General features: G+C 35.6%; 2 protein-coding genes across 2 annotated transcripts in view; one reads left to right on the top strand and one right to left on the bottom strand.

Annotated features, from left to right (window-relative positions):
- Positions 1-19,093, top strand: part of LOC149491465 (adenylate cyclase type 6) — a 128,319-nt gene that overhangs the window by 46,795 nt on the left and 62,431 nt on the right. The window contains exon 4 of the mRNA XM_089697058.1: positions 12,439-12,578. Coding sequence (XP_089553184.1) covers positions 12,439-12,578 — 140 coding nt within the window. The remainder of the gene's footprint in view (positions 1-12,438; positions 12,579-19,093) is intronic.
- Positions 1,809-3,348, bottom strand: LOC149491466 (uncharacterized; the record flags this gene model as incomplete). The annotated part of the gene is made up of 5 exons (XM_089700332.1): positions 3,003-3,348; positions 2,470-2,707; positions 2,271-2,342; positions 2,070-2,152; positions 1,809-1,965 (listed from the first exon to the last, which is right to left on the bottom strand). Coding segments are annotated over exons 2-5 (438 nt in total), but the record flags the coding sequence as incomplete, so codon positions are not given.

Below are 19,093 nucleotides of genomic sequence, written 5' to 3'. Positions count from 1 at the left end.
TTAGACATTGCACACTCAAAGGGGTTGCGCCCGGCTCGTTACATTAGGTTCGTACATTAATGTTATTATTCCTTCCGTAGGTTATGTTTTGTAGATTGGTGAAACAATCACAGACAGCCTTACTTATAAACGTCTCTCAAATTTAAGAGCCCCTCTTAGCTGTTGATCAACGTTTTTTTCACTTATAAACCCAATTCAGTGTTGAGAGGTGTATAAGTAACAGTTATATAATGTCAAAATTTAAGAAACGTCCGACCCTGCTTTAAATCTATTTGAGAGACATCATGGCGGATATTATTGTCAAACAGCTGTTGTCAATAGTTGCAAATAATAAAGTTATATTAGTGTTTTTTATTATTTTTGCAATAAAATGGATATAAATGATACCTTGATCGACGATTTTACCAATGATGTGCAGGAGATTCGTTATTTTAATATTCGTAGGCGACAAAGAAAAAATTATAAACAGAGGGTGAATCCTTTGGACCTCGACGAAGAGGAATTCCGGTCGAGGTATAGATTCGGAAAGAATAACATGCAACAAATCATTAATTTGATTCGGGATGACCTTCGCGTGGACACTCGAGGGGGCGGTATTCCAGTGGAACTGCAAGTGATGGCAGTTATTCGATATTGGGGCCGGCATGAGGTAGATGTGACTTTTGTGCTCTAGTTTTGGATATATACAATAGAAAAGCCTGTATAACGACCTATTACATTACAGATCCAAGAAGATTGTGCTGACATTCACGGAATGAGTCAACAGACACTTTCCCGTTTGTCCCGAAATGTTGCTATTGCGTTAGCTTCTAAAAGTTCGCGTTATATTAATATGCCGTCGAACTCAACCGAGGAAGCCAAAGCAATTAGGAAATTTGAGGCCATATGCGGGATGAAGCGTATCATTGGTGCAATAGATTGTACTCATATTAAGATACGCAAAGTGAGTGGAGAGGCTGGACAGTACTATGTTAATAGGAAGGGACATTACTCCATTAACACTCAAGTATGAACATTGTACAATAACATTTTAGTTTGATCATAGTGTATTTAAAGTAATAAATTTTCATTGTTATGTGTGCTATTATGTGTTTCTAATTTATAATAATATTGACAATAATTACAGGTAGTATGTGACTCTGACCTTAAAATCTGCGATATTGTGTGTCACTGGAGAGGAAGTACACATGATTCCCGCATATATAGAGAAAGCTCAATAAAGCGGAGGTTTGAGGAGAATGAATTTCATGGGAAGCTGATTGGAGATAGCGGGTATCCTTGTACTTCGCATCTTCTAACACCAATATTAAGACCAAGGACACAGGCAGAAGAAAGGTACAACCTGAGTCACATACGAACGAGGAATACTGTAGAGCGTTGCTTTGGCGTGTGGAAACAAAGATTCCGCATACTCAACGAAACAATGCGAGGGTCTCTGCAAGTGATCAAGACCACTATTGTTGCTTGTGCAGTTTTGCACAATTTAGCAATACTCTTTAATGAGTCTATTTTAAATCAAGGTATTTGTGCAAACTAATATGTAAACAAAGTATATTTAATAATGCCATTGATACATAAAAAATAAGCATATTTTAATACTTTATTTTGTATTTTTCTAGATCCTTCAGGCCTTGAAAATCAATTATTAATCTATCCAACAGCTGTCCCTGATAATATAGAAGATGAAGACGAAAATATAAACAGGGCCATTTATATTGAAACTTATTTTAATCAATAAAAACCATATTTTATTATTTTTCAAAATTTATTTTCTTTTTTAAATATTCCTCCTCTAATGCAAGTATTTGCAGCTTCTTTCTCTCTTGTTCTATTCTTAATAGGTGAAGCTCCCTCTCTTGTTCTAACCTAATTAGATGCAACTCTTGTTGTTGCTTCATTAATTCCTCCCTGCTTTTTTTTGCAAGGAGGAATAATTGATGCTCGTAATTAGAATTTGATTTCCCACTGTAAAAATAACATAAACATTAAACATTATTTCACATAAATCACAGCTGAACAATAAGCACAGGAAATTTCATGAAATTCTATTTTCAACATTACATACTTACGTTTTTTTTGGTTTAGCTTTGAAAATATGATGTGTAGGTTTTGTTATTCGTGGCAATTCAGTGGAGAAATTTGGCAATTCAGGCTAAAAATAAAAAAAAAATAATTATTTTAAAATAATATAAATTTTATTTATAATACTGATATTTTTGTATAACATAACTGATAAAAATATTATACAAATTATTATATAATATGATTACCTTTGCATGTGCAGTGCTTTCATAATTTTCATTCAATTTCAATGTATCATCAGCAGACTCCTTAGTAACTTCCTATAAATATATAAAATATAATTACTCAATCTCACAATAAAAAACTATATATGCATAGCGCTATTATCCCTTAATGGATATTCCAAATTAAGGAATAATAGCAGTAGAAAATGTAAAAAATATAAACCTGTTGGCCATGTGTTGCATCGCTATCAAAAGGATTGTTATCAACCACAAACTCATTAGGAAGAGCTGCTATAAGTTCTTGATCTTCGGGCGGAGGACTTGGTGGCGGAGGTCCCCCGCCTGTCATGTTTCTTGCCGTTCTAAATTTGTGTTCCGAAGCCTTAGCCCGATTCTTCAAATTCCTCCACTGATTTTGTATTTGGCTTAAGTCCCTTTTATGGAGTGAAATGATATTATAACTGAAATATAAAAACAATAATAATGTTATTACAGGTAACAATTTATTAAATACAAGAAACTGTTAGAATAAGTAAAACTAAAATAACCAACACCAACCAAGACAAAACATCTTCCCATGCAAGTTTTTTTGCTGTATTTGTGTTAGTCGATGTATCCTTATTCTCTAATATATGTGCTCGCTCGAGCACTAATTTTCGAAGCACTTTCTAAAGAGCAATATATATTTATTAATAAGCATTAAAACATGTAAGGAAATAAGTACATTCTATTAGATTTCTTGTGTACATTACGTACCTTATCCTCCTCACTCCAATTCGTCGAACGAGAACGTTTATTGATCATTGAACTCATTTTAAATTAAAACTGAATTTGAATTTATCAAAAATCTCAAATCTGTGTTAACGACAAATGTTTGAAATTTGAAAGTTATCAATAACCTGTCAGTTAAACGTCATACAAAATAAAGTCTACCATTCATATTTGTCAAAAAGTACATTTTTAGTCAAGTTTTACGTGAATAGCGGGTTTTATTTCGATAATGTTACTAGAAAAAAATATATTGACGTTACTTAGTTGAGACACTGCTGAGACAGGTTTATAAGTAAGATTATTTTAATCATTGTTTAAGGAGTTGAGAGTTATTTAACTGAGAGTTGCTTAAGCAACAGATCAGTCAGTTTTTATAAGTAAGGCTGAGAATATCTAGGTATTTACCTAATAATTAAATAATTGAAAATAATTAATAATTAATTTACATAATGAATTAACTTATAAGAATGGAGATGTATATAGCTAAAATGTTGTCTCAATCTACAGTCGTCTACTACAGTCTACTTATTTTTAAGTTATAAATGTTATATACTTACCAACAATTAGCTTGTATTGATCTTCGAAAACATTAGTTCATACATGAAAATCACGAACGCTGTTCTTTTACTTTTGACACAATAGTTCTTCCACGAAAGCCGAACAACTCCAGCACGAGCACTCACATTTTTAAACGACTCAATCCATTTAGCACAGATACTAGTTCACGTGTCCTTCAATTGCTCGTGTAATCTAGGTTTTAAGTGGTCAAACGTGGAAAGATCTACCGTTACAGTATTCGTTACCACGCATGAAAGAGTGCAACATTTCATATTTAAACATTGAAATCCCGAAAAATGGAGCGTGCTCCTGCTTAATCTGAGCAATCGCACTGTGTCAATATTAGATTTACCTGTAGCAGGTAAACTGTGTTGATCGGATGGCATTCACCAACTATCACGTTCAACTGTTGAATAAAAGAGGTGTTCACGTTGTGAGAGAATATTTTCAATGTCACAGATTCTTTGAACATTTTTACACGTGCGTTTGAATATTCGGGTAACAATTAGGTGCCATAGTTCAGTTAGAAATTACTAACTGTATTTTAATTTGAGCCTAGAAATTATATATAGAAACTAGATTTCCGCCCGCGGCTTCGCCCGCGTTTTCAAAGGAAAACCCGCATAGTTCCCGTTCCCGTGGGATTTCCGGGATAAAACCTATCCTATGTGTTAATCCAAGTTACCCTCTATATGTGTGCTAAATTTCATTGTAATCGGTTCAGTAGTTTTTACGTGAAAGAGTAACAAACATCCATACATCCATACATCCATACATCCATAAATCCTTACAAACTTTCGCCTTTATAATAGTATTAAGATTTCCTTTTGTTGTATAAAGATGTGCTATCATTAATTGAAACGATACCAACCCACAGGGCTTAAGAAGCTTTCTTCGTCATTACTTAAAAAGCACCAATATTTGAAGCTACTGATCCCTACACTTATACAAACGAGTAGTTGCATTTGTGCATTGTCTATAATACTAGTTTATTTGGACTCCATTTTGATAAACTGACAGTCATTCGTAGATACAATACTGGCATAAACGGTAAAGGATGTACAACATATGCCGTCACAGGTTTAGACCACTTGCGTTTGCACTATCGCTACTCCTTGATAATTAACTCTATCACAAACAAAATCACTGCACTGCTAAGTTCCACATAAGTTTAATAAATACAGAACGTGTCATTTCGCTTCGCTCGTCACAAGTGTGTTCGTAAGGCGCGGGACATATACAAGCGGCGCGGCGCGCATCGGGCGCACCGCGGGCGCGCCAGCCGGCGCGCCGCGGGCGTGCCAGCCGGCGCGCCTCGGGCGCGCTGCCGGCGCGCATCGGGCGCGCTGTTGGCGTCCGAAAATGATATTTATATAGAGTGGTTAAATGCATTTTCTTCATGCATAATTTAGTAAAATTATGTTTTTTGTGCTAAAAGAGATTTGAAAGTAACGTTAATTTGAAAGTAACGATTTTGTTTTGATAATTCCTTGTAAGTAAATAGCGAGGATAACCCCACGATTGCAAATATATCTTTGTTGGAAATGTTGGAATTTACTTGGAAAATTTTATAGTACTTTTAAAGTAATTTTAAAGTAGTACTGGTGTAATGATGGAAGAAAAGAAGGTTAAAATAACACAAAATTTATATTGTACTAGCGGTCCGCCCCGGCTTCGCCCGTGGTACATATTTCGCAATAAAAGGTAGCCTATGTTCTTTCTCAGGGTCTAAAGATTATCTGTGCCAAATTTCATCAAAATCGGTCCAGTACCTAATTTATGCGTGAAAACCATACATACATACATACATACATACATACATACAAACCTTTCCTCTTTATAATATTAGTATAGATAAAATATGGTTTTCAAACACAGGTTTACATTTAAACCATATAAATCTTATCATTAAAATCTCAGTTCAAAAGTATTTACAGTACTGATCATTCCACAATATTATTACAATTACAAATAAATAAAAAACACAATCAAAATCAGGATTATCTTTATTTCTGACATTGTAAATACATGGGAACTTTCATTATGCTCTTCTTCATTTTCACTTTCCCTACTGCCATCACCTGTGTAAATCATTTCATCGATTAATTCAATTCACCTTTAAAAACAAAACGAAGAAGGGTATGTAATAGCAGCTCTATATAATTCCACACAGAGAGAACACATTTTTGACTGACAGGCTACCGTCTCCTATGGTCCGGGAGCCAGCAGCAGATTTTATGACCAAGTTCCTCTCAAGCGGTAATTAGAAAAATGCATCAAAGTATAGTATTATGAAGCCTCGTGAACGTCAGCTGGAGCTCGGTTGGGGGGAAGAGCGGTTGTAGCCTCCCGTATCAGCTGACGGTTTTTCCACCAAGATACAGCCAGCTGACATATATATTTATCCACAGTTACATATAAGCTATCATCAGGTCAATTTTTGTTTGAGAGGAAATAACGGAAAATAAATTTTTCTTTAAATTTAACTTTCATGTTCGAGACACCAGCTGACGTATAATACACCATGTTGTAACCAGCTGACTATTATTTTCGTTGAGATATTGGGTTAGCTACAATTTGACAAATTTTTAGCTGAGAGGAAATGAATGAATGAATGTATTTTTTTCCTATGTGCGTGGGAGGCTACAACCGCTCACCCCCCCAACCGAGCGCCAGCTGACGTTCACGAGGCTTTATAATACTATACTCTCATGCGTCTGACGAATTATCTCTTGAGAGGAAATAGTTAACCAAATTTGCACCTGGCTCCCTAACCACTACCACCCGATTTGTTTTTGATTGTGTATGACCGTGAATTGACCTCTATTTGGATGCGATGGGGGAAGCGCGCCTGCGGTACGCCTGCGGTACGCCCGCGGCGCAACCGTGGCGTGCCGCCTCGTCGCCTTTCCAAAATTCTTTCATACAAAATGTATAAGAAGGACGTGGTGCAAAACAGATTCAAGAGGTGCGCTTATGGCACGCCCGCGCCCGCGCCGCTTGTGTTTGACCCGCGCCTAAAAGCAGTACCAGCATCAAATATTCAGTGATTAAATTCCGCGAGCTAGTATCGATGGTATCTAATGGAAATAAATTTAATTTGAGAATTCTCTCTCAGTATCAGATATCTATATACAGCGACATCAATGCCTCTGAGTAATAATATGTTTTAAATGAAAGGGTGGAGATTTTTATTGTGTAGATTTTAAAATCTAATTGAAAGGATGTTGCAAAAGTTATTGAAGTTAGCAATTCGTAGCTACTACCGTTGTAATAATAATTTTGAAGGATTATGTTAGTTATATATTATACTCATTACATATTCATATAATAGGAAGAATGATAGGAAAAATAAATACAAATGAAAAAAGGCTTTAATTGTTAAATATATTTTGAGTTCCCATTGTCAGATCTACCAGATAAGCACACATAATTTCACGAGAATCGGCCAAGGAGGCGGAGTTTAACTACAAACACCGTGGCACCAGTATTTTTAGATTAGATAATAAACCGACCAGTTTTTGTTGACAGTAAAGTAGCTTTTCTTTTAAATTATTCTTATTGATAGCAATGGTTTGTAGTGAACCAAGTCACGGGCGGGCAGCTAGTTTAGTATAAATTGAGAGCTATTGTGGCTACAATCAGCGGCCGGCGCACAAGTCAGGAAGCGGTGTTGGCCGTCCTTTCTATATTGAGAGGCGGGAAATGCACTGCTCTCGATATTCATTTCACTTTACCTTCTTCTTGCTCTTTTTATTATATTTTATCTGATTCAATAAGCTTCTAGGTGTCTCTTAAGAGCTATTTTATTTATTCTGTAGAAATACCTTCGCCGTACAACTAATGATTAGTATCGTTTTATCGTAGGATATTGATGCAAAGAAGATCAAGAGATTTACTTTTGGATGACTCATATAACATTTTAATTGTTTTATGTTTTACATTATAGCCAAATTATTTCGCACATCTCCAAGATGTATTCCGAACAATTTTATCGTGAGACATTAAGCGCCTGTAAATTATCTTGTTCATATTTAAGTTCCTTTCAAGCCAAAGAAGCATGAATTAACATAATTCACTGTTAAAGACGCTAATAAATTACGTAAACCAGGAACGTTACTATACAATTCGGCTCAACAAATCACTGAGGAATTTTTAATATAGAACCCATATAAATCTCTAGCTGATAATTTGTTATAATCGTAAATAACTGCCTCCACTCTACAGGTATTTAGAACGAATTACTGTTGAACTAAGTACTGAGGTAAAAGTAAAATAGCAATAAAACAGGGGTTAAGTAGTTACTAATTAGACGAACGAGAACGACACAATATGATGAAGCCTTCTACTAATATGTTACTATTCATATTCTAAACTAGCTGCGCTTCGCGGTTTCACCCGCGTGGCTCCGCTACTGTTGGTCTTAGCATATAGATATAATATAACCCTAGCCAACCTCGATAAATGGGCTATCTAACACCGAAAGAATTTTTCAAATCGAACCAGTAATTGCTGAGATTAGCGCGTTCAAACAAACAAACTCTTCAGCTTTATAATATTAGTATAGATGAAGCTAGGTGCTATGAAACATTGATTAAAAGTACTTAATGTGATATGAAAAATATTGAAAAGTACGTTGTATCAAAAACATTGGAAAGAACACAAAGGCCTGCGCGTAAATCTCGTGAGTGATTGGTTCACAATGTCATCGGGGATTTGTTAAAAAATTGCCTGTTTTTGGTGTGGTTTTTGGGATGACAGTGGAAGTTTTTACGTAATAGATAACAGAAAGATATTGTTGTTGTGTGGGTGCAAAGCTCTAACACAGAATACATAATAGTAGCTAGCTCTAATGTGTTTTCTGCCTTGTCGATAATGAAGGTTGAACTGCTTTGGTTTAAAAATATAATCTGTGATAAAATATAATGTATGTGTATGTGTAAAGTCGCATGTGTGTTCGGATTTAGTTCATGTCGATATAGTTGTGTATAATAGAGCTTAAAACTTAATGACAATAATATAAATTGAACTTGATATAGTTACAAACACTAATCGATATTGTAGTACTTCTGCTCAGTTAGCTAGCTAATCACATGACTTATAACCGTAATTTCTAGCATTATAACCAGTTGTATCCTTCTAAAGATTACTAAATAAAATACGGTTATACACAGGGTGTTTATCTAGTTTAACCGCTCAAGGTTTAAACGGTGAATAAAACGCAGTGGCTTAATTTTATTATTCCACTTCAATAATGTGGAGGCCCGTGGCTCGTTAACATACGGGTTAGGGGTAAACAAGTAGCCGCTGTTTATTCACAAACTGTTGGCTTTTCACAAACATTGTGCAATGATGGTGTATCGGAAGAGTTAATCGGCGCTTGATAGTGGCTGAACTTCGTTTTTGACGCGTTAATGCCTAATAGGGTAAGCGAGGTTAAAGCAATGATGTAGATAGGTGATGTGAATTGGAAGTTAATGATTGATAGAGTTTTTTTTTTATGTCAGAGCAAGCAAAGGGGCAGGTGGGCCACCCGATGTTAAGTGGTCACCACCGCCCATAAACACTTGTAACACTAGAAGTGTTGCGATTTCCCCACTTAAAAAAAAAGGTGCTTTGCCGGCCTTTTATGGAGGTAGCAATGATGTCGGTGGTGTTTTACTGTAGAACCACTTGTATAATAACTGTATGGGAATCACTTTTGGCAAAGCAGGTAGGAGCAGCTGGGTCATCTGATGTTTAGGGTTCCACTACAATAGCAACCGACTTTTATTCCGCACCAGCGATTGATAGTATTTAAGTATTCTGTAAAATAATTATAATAGCTTTGCTAATGACAGAGAGCTGTACATTCATCAGAACGTTGATGAAAATCATCAGATTTGAGACACCATAGTGAAAGTTTTTAAGAAATACTAAACATTTAACAAGACTGCTTATTTATTTTATTGAATAGCATTTAATATCGTAACATCAGATGTAACAAACACCTCTTATTCGTGTATCGTACTGATAAAAATAACATACGATTTTATTACCCTACCGGCATCAAGTACATGAATTAAAATTACCATAAACGGGCCAATTTTACCTTCGCTACGGACTTGTAAGATGAGAATAGCACCAGAATAACCATCGTGTTATCGTCAAAGGGCACCTTACGATCGCTCTGTACGACCGGCCCGGGTAAAGGGCCAGGTAATTGTGTAATACGAATCTTTTTACATGCCCTAAATTGTTGTAACTTTACACCCTGTATACATTAGCAGCGAGTGCGGATTTTTATTGGCGTTGAATGTGGATTTTTGAATGGTTGTGATATTTGAAATTTATTTTAATTTAGGTGATCATTTGGGTAGTATAATCTTGTAGAATATAAGGAAAGTATTTATTGTTCTGGTCGCAATACAGAAGTTATTAAAATCGTGTCTGTTTCTATAATCAGCTATATATCTATAAAATACATTTGTCGCGACTTATTTTACTTCATAATATTTTACTTTCAAGTTTCAATACTTCCCCCAGAAATATCACTAAATACCCTTTTCAAAACTTATTCTATCAATCTTTAAACCTAAAAATAGATTAACCAATCCTTCAGTTCTAATTCAAACCTTCAAATTATCCAGCAAATTTGTTCATGCGTAACTATTAGACGTCGTATTCGATGGGTAACTCGGATTGCTCCACCTCGGCCACGTTATTAGCTACCCGACTATTAACTGAATGGAAATTGGATGATTTTACGTTTCACATTTCATGTACATATTACGCAGTACGTGGTTACGGGATGAAGGGGTGTGACATTGAAATTCAGTGCAGCTGTAATTGAGTCCCTGGGTCTGAATATTCAGTTTTCGACCTTGTAGTGCATAGACACAAACATGCAATAAATATATTGCATGTTCAGTTCTATTATCTATTATGTTTTATATTTTGGATCTTTCTATATCGAGCGACTAAAAAACTTAATAATCTATATGTTTTGTATTTTGGATCTTTCTACATCGATTGACTAAAAAAGTTGTCGTTGTCAGCTTTTACCCTTGGCTACAAAGTCATTTACAAATATTATATTGTGTGCAGTTTTCAAAGTCCCTTGCTTCATGGCGTAACGTAATCTTCACAAAAAAGCAAGGTAAAGTAACTCAATAGAAATAGCATTAGCTTGAAAAAGGGTAGGTAATCTTTGTTCGAAAATCTCGAAAAATCTTCAATGGATTTTGTTGTGGTTTTCTGCATTATAAAGCATTATTTCGGCTTAAGATCTAAGCGCATATTTCATAAAATCAGGATTAGCGTACCTACTCCCTCATATAATTACTAAGTACTAAGCTAGCAGTGTCCTCAATAGACATTCTAAAGCGTTGTTTCATACTGAAGTTTCAGCCAATAATATTGCGACGAGTAGCGTTCAATCTTCGGAATTCCGAGCAAACATAATTATAAACAATTCTCCTATCGACAGATATCGTCGAACGACATTCGCCAAACTTGAAAGGCGTTTTCGTGTTTGTATGGGATATTTCAATTTCGATCGGAGCATACATTGTGCGGTTCATTCATTCAAATTTAGTCAATAGTCTTTGTACAATACTTCCATTGACTAGGTTTACGTTGAATACGGATTTGTCTCGCGTCTGAACAATGGTCGCGTTTTGATTTGGTACCGCGGGACCCAAATGGATCATACGTTATGGTTTTATTTTCGAATGTTACGATTGAATGATCACAGGTATAATTTTATGAGATGCTTGGTTATGTTGGACTATTCATTAGACATTTCCCTTATTTTTAATCAGGTTTCTCACTGACGTAGGTCGTGAAAACGAAAAGGCATCGTTCTAGAAAGGTACTGAAGCTTGGAGTGTTAACTGATCCTTGAATGGACCACGAACAACCTTTTCCATTTCATTTTAAATTTAATTAAGAGCTACGTTACTATTGTTGTGCTATTAAATTCCACTTGATTAGACAACTAATAAAGATAAATGAAATACAACATTCCCCCACATGTGAATTGTCTGACACAAGCTAATTAAAAGACTATTTTCACCCGTTCCCTTTCTTTGCAACTTAATTTGAATTCGAAAAGTTCCTTAATTAAATGTTTAACACACTGCGAACAAACGACGCGTCGTGTGTTTATCTTTTAAAAACAAAATAGATGGTGATGGATAACAAATTTGGTATATCATCATCATCAGGTCTTAAATGTTCTCACTGCAAGAATATAGTCTTTCTTATAAGTGAAACAAAAAATTTGGACTGCTTTTTACTTTACTTCTGACTTTTTTTGAAAATTGCGTGGACAGACAGATTTATAGAGTACCGTATGTTATAGAAAATAAAGACTTTATTAAAAAAATGCATTAAATATATTAAATAAAAGAACAAAATATTACGCATATATACACACTTCTCTCTTGTTTATGCTTCTTGGTGAATTCCGAACACTGGGTGACCAGTGACCCCTAGTTTGTTCAGCTAAACGTATTTGAATTTAACTATTAGTTACTGAAATTTGCCACACTTATTATTGTAGACAATAAGAAGACGGCTAAGACAAGCAGTATAGTATATCCTACTAATATTATAAATGCGAAAGTTTGTGAGGATGGGTTCATGGATGGATATTTGTTACTCTTTCACGCAAATATTACAGAACAGATTACAATTAAATTTGATACGTAGGTAGCTGAAGACCAGCTAATTAAACCTAGGCTATACTTTTTTATCCCGTAAATCTTATAGGAACGGTAACTATGCGGGTTTTTCTTTTAAAACGTGACCGAAAACGCGGCCTAAACCGCGGGCGGGAAACTAGTGCAACCATAACTATAAATTGTTCTTCTCCCTGTAGACACTGGAGGCGACCCTGGCGGCGGCCCCAGCGCAGAAGACGATGAGGACGACGAAAAAAACTGCTGCGAGTCCTGCATCAAACTCTGCCCAGGGCCAGTACAGGAACTCTGCCTCTCCCACCGATTTGACAACCTGAACGTGAGTATACTTATTCTTAGATCTTACCTATAGAGGTTGTAAGGCCAAATCTGGAAAGCATGCTTACTATTATCCTATTGATTTTATGAAAAAGAATCCGAAATCTGCCTTGAAGGCATCATCATTATAAGGAAAGTTTCATGTCAATGTGGGTTTCTTGCTTATTGTTAGTGTTTTTTGGGCAATAAAAATTTATAATCTTGTGACGATCAACGACTTTGCTTCACTAATATAATTATCCCTATTTAATGTAAGATATATGTAACTGATGATCATCACTACATAGTATAAAACAAAGTCGCTTTCTCTGTCCCTATGTCCCAATGTCCCTTTGTATGCTTAAATATTTAAAACTACGCAACGGATTTTGATGCGGTTTTTTTTAATAGATAGATTGATTCAAGAGGAAGGTGTTAGTATATAATTTATTAGGCTTTAGACAAAGCGGGCGAAGCCGCGGGCGGTAAGCTAGTAATATTATAAATATGAATCAAGCTATTAATGTCTTGCGAACTATGGTATTAGCGAAAACTGTAAAATACATAACTACTAAAATTCAGCCATGTAATTCCAAAACCGTCGACTGGACAAAATTACATGCTCGTTCAATGATCAAAAGCGTGGAATATTCGTTTGATAATACTAGAAATGTTCTTACATTTCACTTTGACGGTAATATTGGATAATATCCTTTGATGAACGTTTCGATTTTCCGAAACGCGTCGCTGTATTATGCATCGATGTCCACAAAATGACCACATTCGAATGATATAATTGTCTGCGTGTGGGTGTATCGCTTCCATATCAGATTCGGTTACTGATGCTCAATATTGTAGCGAAAGTCAATATGTGCGGTTTAAATTTTGTATTAGGTTATTTAGGGAGTGTAGGAATAATAATTTTATGTCGAATGTCTCCATATTAATTTGTATATAAATATCTCATTAAGTATTTAATAGATTGATAGAATGTGAGGACAAAAATTTTGTTAAAATGTACTAAAAGCTTAGATAATGAATGCATTTGGTGTTAGTGGCTCCCGCTTGAGCGAACTTCAGCAAATTAGATTCAGGTCAGATTTGACCTCGCTCTAAAGATTTGACGACAGTTCTTTGAATATATTACAAACAATAGTCAACCAAATTGTTCCAATACATTCCAATTTTTACAAAAATTTAGTTTTAACTGTACGTACATCTACACTAATATTATAAATAGCAAAACTTTGTTTGTTTGATTGTAATGAATAGGCTCATAAACTACTGGACCGATTTTAAAAATTCTTTCACCATTCGAAAGCTACATTATACACGAGTAATATAGGCTATATAATATCATCATGCTAAGACCAACAGGAGCAGAGTAATGCGGGTGAAACCGCGCGGCACAGCTAGTATTTTATATTATTCTTTGCTTAAATCTTATTTCCATGTTGATTAATTTTCTCCCTATAAGTATTCATTTACACTCGGTAATTTCAATTAATATTTTACGTTCGTTACGTTATTTAATTTTTTTTTAAATTGAATTTAAATTAAAATTGAAACAAAAAGTTTCAATTGTAATAAATAAATAATGTTTCAACAATCAGTTAATACCCACAAAATTGATAATAAAAATTGTTGGCATGTTGTCGGCCGTTGAGGGTTTATGACCTATTAAATTACATTATATCAACACCATTTATTGGCGTTATAACATTAGGAAATGTTAATATTATTTCATTTAAAATGAATTTTGTAGCGAGTTTGAAAAATTGAGGTAAAAGAAGTTTTAAGAAGCCTGCGAGAAGAAATAACGATTATTTGCGTTATTAAATCATCAGATTATTTACAACAACCAACCCTTGGATAACCTAATATTTTACTATAATTTGTACCCTTGAAAGTTTCTAAGGATGCCTACAAAACTGCTTCAGCTCATTTTTAAAATAACTTCGTTGAAAATTTAGATTATATTATGTAATATCTAGAATTTATTATATTTCGGATATAAACTTGTATAACAAACAACAAGACTCCAATAAATGAAGACGCCATAAAGCAGATAACTTGTAATTCAGCTGATGCTTCAAGATTCTTCAGACCTTTAAATAACAGGTATAATTAAAAGGGAGTAATAATAATGATATTTATGAGCTGCTAAACAAGGATTACACATGTATTTACTTTAAGGGCGGCCGTACACGGACCGCTCGAGCAGTTAACGGCTGAGCGCCGTACACGGACGGCTCGAGCGGTCGGTCGTTGACGGCTCGAGCCGTCAGTTGTTGACTGCTCGAGCCGTCGCTACCAACCGCTCGAGCCGTTGATTTTTTGACTAGTCGCGTCATTAATTTTCAGGGGGGGGAGGGAGCCGTCGACGGCTCTAGCGCAGTCAACGGCTCGAGCAGTTAGTATATGCCTCACGACTGCTCGCGAGCCGTCAACGGCACGGTGGAATTTCGTCATGCAGTTGACGGCTTGAAGCGGTCGCGGCGGCTTGAGCCGTCACGTGTACGGCGGTGAATGAATGTCTATAGTTCACCGCGCCGTCGCCGCTTCAAGCGGTCAGTCTCAACCGCTTGAAGCGGTCCGTGTACGGCCGCCCTTAATGTTATTGCGTCTCTTAAAAGCTTCCACGAGTATGAAGCTGTAAATAAAGACATTTTAATATTACATACGAGCTCCAGTAATTTAATTGTGCATTATTAATTATTCCTCGAAGATGTTAATTTTCGGTGTTGTATATCTAGAAGGTTGTGCTGCTTAGTGAAGTAGCTTTCACGTTATTTATGGAGTTCTAGATAAGAGGACTATTCAGAAAAAAAAACTAGATAAGAGAAAAAGAGACTAGAAAGACTTTATTGAAATAAGACCTAGATAAAACTAATTATTATTCTCGGGAGTAAATTAATAGTCAAATGAGGCTCATCCTTAAAAAAAGTCTCGTTCGAATTGAATTTCGAAAAACACGTTTTCCTCGCAAGTGAAATACATAGGTTATTCAATTGAAAAAAAATATCTGCGAATATACAATTCAAAAAGATTCCCATCTATACAAATATTATAAAGAGGAAAGGTTTGATTTTTTGTTTGTTTGTTTGTATGAATTGAATAGGCTCCGAAACTACTTGGCAGATTTGAAAAATTCTTTCACTGTTGGAAAGCTACATCATTTCTGAGTGACATAGGCTAGGTTTTATCCCGGAAATCCCACGGGAACGGGAACTATGCGGGTTTTTTTTTGAAAACGCGGGCGAAGCCGCAGGCGGAAAGCTAGTATTACAATAAGACTTTGAAATAAAACCAAACAGCATCATCAAAGGTAAACCCTGCGCTTTAAATAAAGCCCGCGCGGGACATAATACAAAAAGTTTGCACAATCAAACCGTCCAACGTTATATTATTCCGTCGCCCCACTTTGTTTTGCACACGCGGCTCTCAAATGATGAGAGTTATCCAAGTTTAATGAATTGTTCATGCCTCAAAACCGATAAGGGTGCGTGACGTGTTTCTTGTATGAGACTTAGGGTGCTTTTCTACCAATAATATAAGAGGGAAATGACGTCTAGGTGTGCTGTTAAAATGTGTGAGGGTTTCCACCAAAGCTGTGCGAGGAAAATGTGTCGGATGCGTTGCGAAGCTGTGATATGTATTGCTCAAAATTATAGAACTAATGAAAAGGTTGGTTATTGAGGAATGTTAATTCCTCGCTACACGTCCTCGCACATCTCTGGTGGAAAAGCACCCTTATAAAGATAACGTAAGATCGCGTCGAATGTAAACCTACCGTACCATGATGTCTTATAGAAGTATAACATCCAGCGTGGAAAAAAGACAGCGCTATATAGCTCGTCTAGCGCCATCACTATTCCACACTGGAAATAATACTGCTCTATGACATCTTGGTACCCCCTCTGGTATCATTACTTCTTAAACACTGTGTTGTTATTTTTAGGGTGAAACGTGTAATGGCACGGTAAATTCAGCATAGATTTGACTCATGTTATGACACTGTGTCATACTTGAATTTGATCGAAAGTATGACTTGTTATATGGGATCAGGAAATGTGAGGATACTGCAATAGATTTACTTGACTGTGGTTTTTATAAAATATGTTATAATATTATGCTGTGGCAGTTGGCATATAAATTCTAGAGCGGGTTGTATAAAGTATTAAAATTTGAGTTCAATCAATGCGAACTGTTTTCTTTTTGACAAGAACACAAGCCAAAATAACAATATTTTAAGCTATTGCATAGCTTCTATCGCGGGCCTTGAGCGCGGGGACCGAATCGAGAAATTCCGTAACGAAAAAACCTCACGCTCCCCACTCCGACGGGCTCGGAGGTGTGGCTTGAAGGCATGCTATGCAATAGCTTTACCGCGGCAGTCCCCGAGTGCCACACGTCTTTTTTATTGTTCCTTTTTTATTAATTTGTTAAAAAAATTTATTCATATATTCCAAAAATATCATAACAGAGGTTATTCTATGACTGAGTAATCCGCCCGCCAAAGGCGACATAATTAAGGGACAAATATTTATTCCAATTATTGGTGTATGACTGGGTTTCTTTATTAGCTTTCTACGTAGATTATTATATTGTGAAAATGACATTCCCTTTGTTAATAACATTACCGTTGAAAAGGTTTAAATATTGATTGATTTATTGATTGGTTTTAACGTATGATTGATAAATAAAAATAATGTTAAAATGGTGAGTTAGGTTTTTTAAAATCTTCGAGTAGAAATAAAATTCAAATTTTAGGAATAATAGACTACAGGCCCGTGTTGAAAAAATTATGGGTCATTTGACCCACCAGGTGACCTATCTAGAACGATATAAGAGCATAAAATAATAAGATTCAGCACTATGACGTCACTTGTAAGCTGTCCACCTGAGTGCAGATGAGAATTCGAAGGTTCAGGTAGAGATTTTCTCCCCTTGTCTCCATGATTTTTGTACGGCGTTGCGGAATAATTGATTAAAAGTAGTATAGAAATAGTATGACACAGATGCCGTACAAAATCAAATGACCAAATTTACCCCGGCAACTGTCGAAAAATAAAAATAAATTCCGACTTTGTGGACCACCATTTTTGTACGGCATCTGTGTCATACTATTTCTATACTGCTTTTAAGCCATTATTCCGCAACGCCGTACAAAAATCATGGAGACAAGGGGAGAAAATCTCTACCTGAACTTTCGAATTCTCATCTGCACTCAGGTGGACAGCTTACGAGTGTCGTCATTGTGCTGAATCTTATTATTTTATGCTCTTATATCATTCTAGATAGGTCAGGTGGTGGGTCAAATGACCCATAATTTTTTCAACATGGGCCTGTAGTCTATAACGTTTTTTGGGTTAATAACTAATAAATTATGGCAATTATAACACTCAAAATAATCATATAATTTTAATGAAAGGTCTATAATTCTACGTCTATTTTATAAAAGATATTATTAAAGGAAATAAGTGACAATAGTCAATAGGGAAAAAGAAAAATATCTCTTTGTTTCAGCTATGGTTAGGGAGCCAGGTGCAAATTTGGTTAACTATTTCCTCTCAAGAGATAATTCGTCAGACGCATGAGAGTATAGTATTATAAAGCCTCGTGAACGTCAGCTGGCGCTCGGTTGGGGGGGTGAGCGGTTGTAGCCTCCCACGCACATAGGAAAAAAAATACATTCATTCATTCATTTCCTCTCAGCTAAAAATTTGTCAAATTGTAGCTAACCCAATATCTCAACGAAAAAAATTAGTCAGCTGGTTACAACATGGTGTATTATACGTCAGCTGGTGTCTCGAACATGAAAGTTAAATTTAAAGAAAAAATTTTTTTCCGTTATTTCCTCTCAAACAAAAATTTACCTGATGATAGCTTATATGTAACTGTGGATAAACATATATGTCAGCTGGCTGTATCTTGGTGGAAAAACCGTCAGCTGATACGGGAGGCTACAACCGCTCTTCCCCCCAACCGAGCTCCAGCTGACGTTCACGAGACTTCATAATACTATACTTTGATGCATTTTACTAATTACCGCTTGAGAGGAACTTGGTCATAAAATCTGCTGCTGGCTCCCGGACCACTACAAACAGGGCGCGTATGGATAATAACACAATCAAATATATTGACTAATTATTGCTTCACGGTTCATGTCGTTTACACGTTGATTAGTTTTTGTTATTCTCTCATTCCTCTGTTATTCTTTTTCTAATAAATATGTTATTATTTATCCAGTAATATCGTTTATATATCGTTATTTATTGAAGAGTTCTCGAGTCGTATTCAATAATATTATGTTATCATTGAATTGAATATTCTATCTCTTTATGAATACGAAAGCAGTACAAATATTTAATATTTGTTATTCTCAATACTGTTAACTCTTTTCCGAAATACGTAGGTACATTGCTTTCCACTTAGTATGATTACGTGATTTTATTTTTAATAGCAACGCAGATTAGTAGCAACGCAGTAGTTAGCATTTTGAATGATGGCAATTTTTTTACAATAAACGAAAGA

This window comes from Colias philodice, chromosome 1 (genome assembly GCF_061535455.1).
Source record: "Colias philodice isolate Cphi_HAF_F1 chromosome 1, ilColPhil1 Martin Lab GWU primary, whole genome shotgun sequence".
Classification (NCBI taxonomy): Eukaryota; Metazoa; Arthropoda; class Insecta; order Lepidoptera; family Pieridae; genus Colias; species Colias philodice.
The sequence above is the reverse complement of the archived record's forward strand: the minus strand, read 5'-3'. Positions and strand labels throughout refer to the sequence as shown.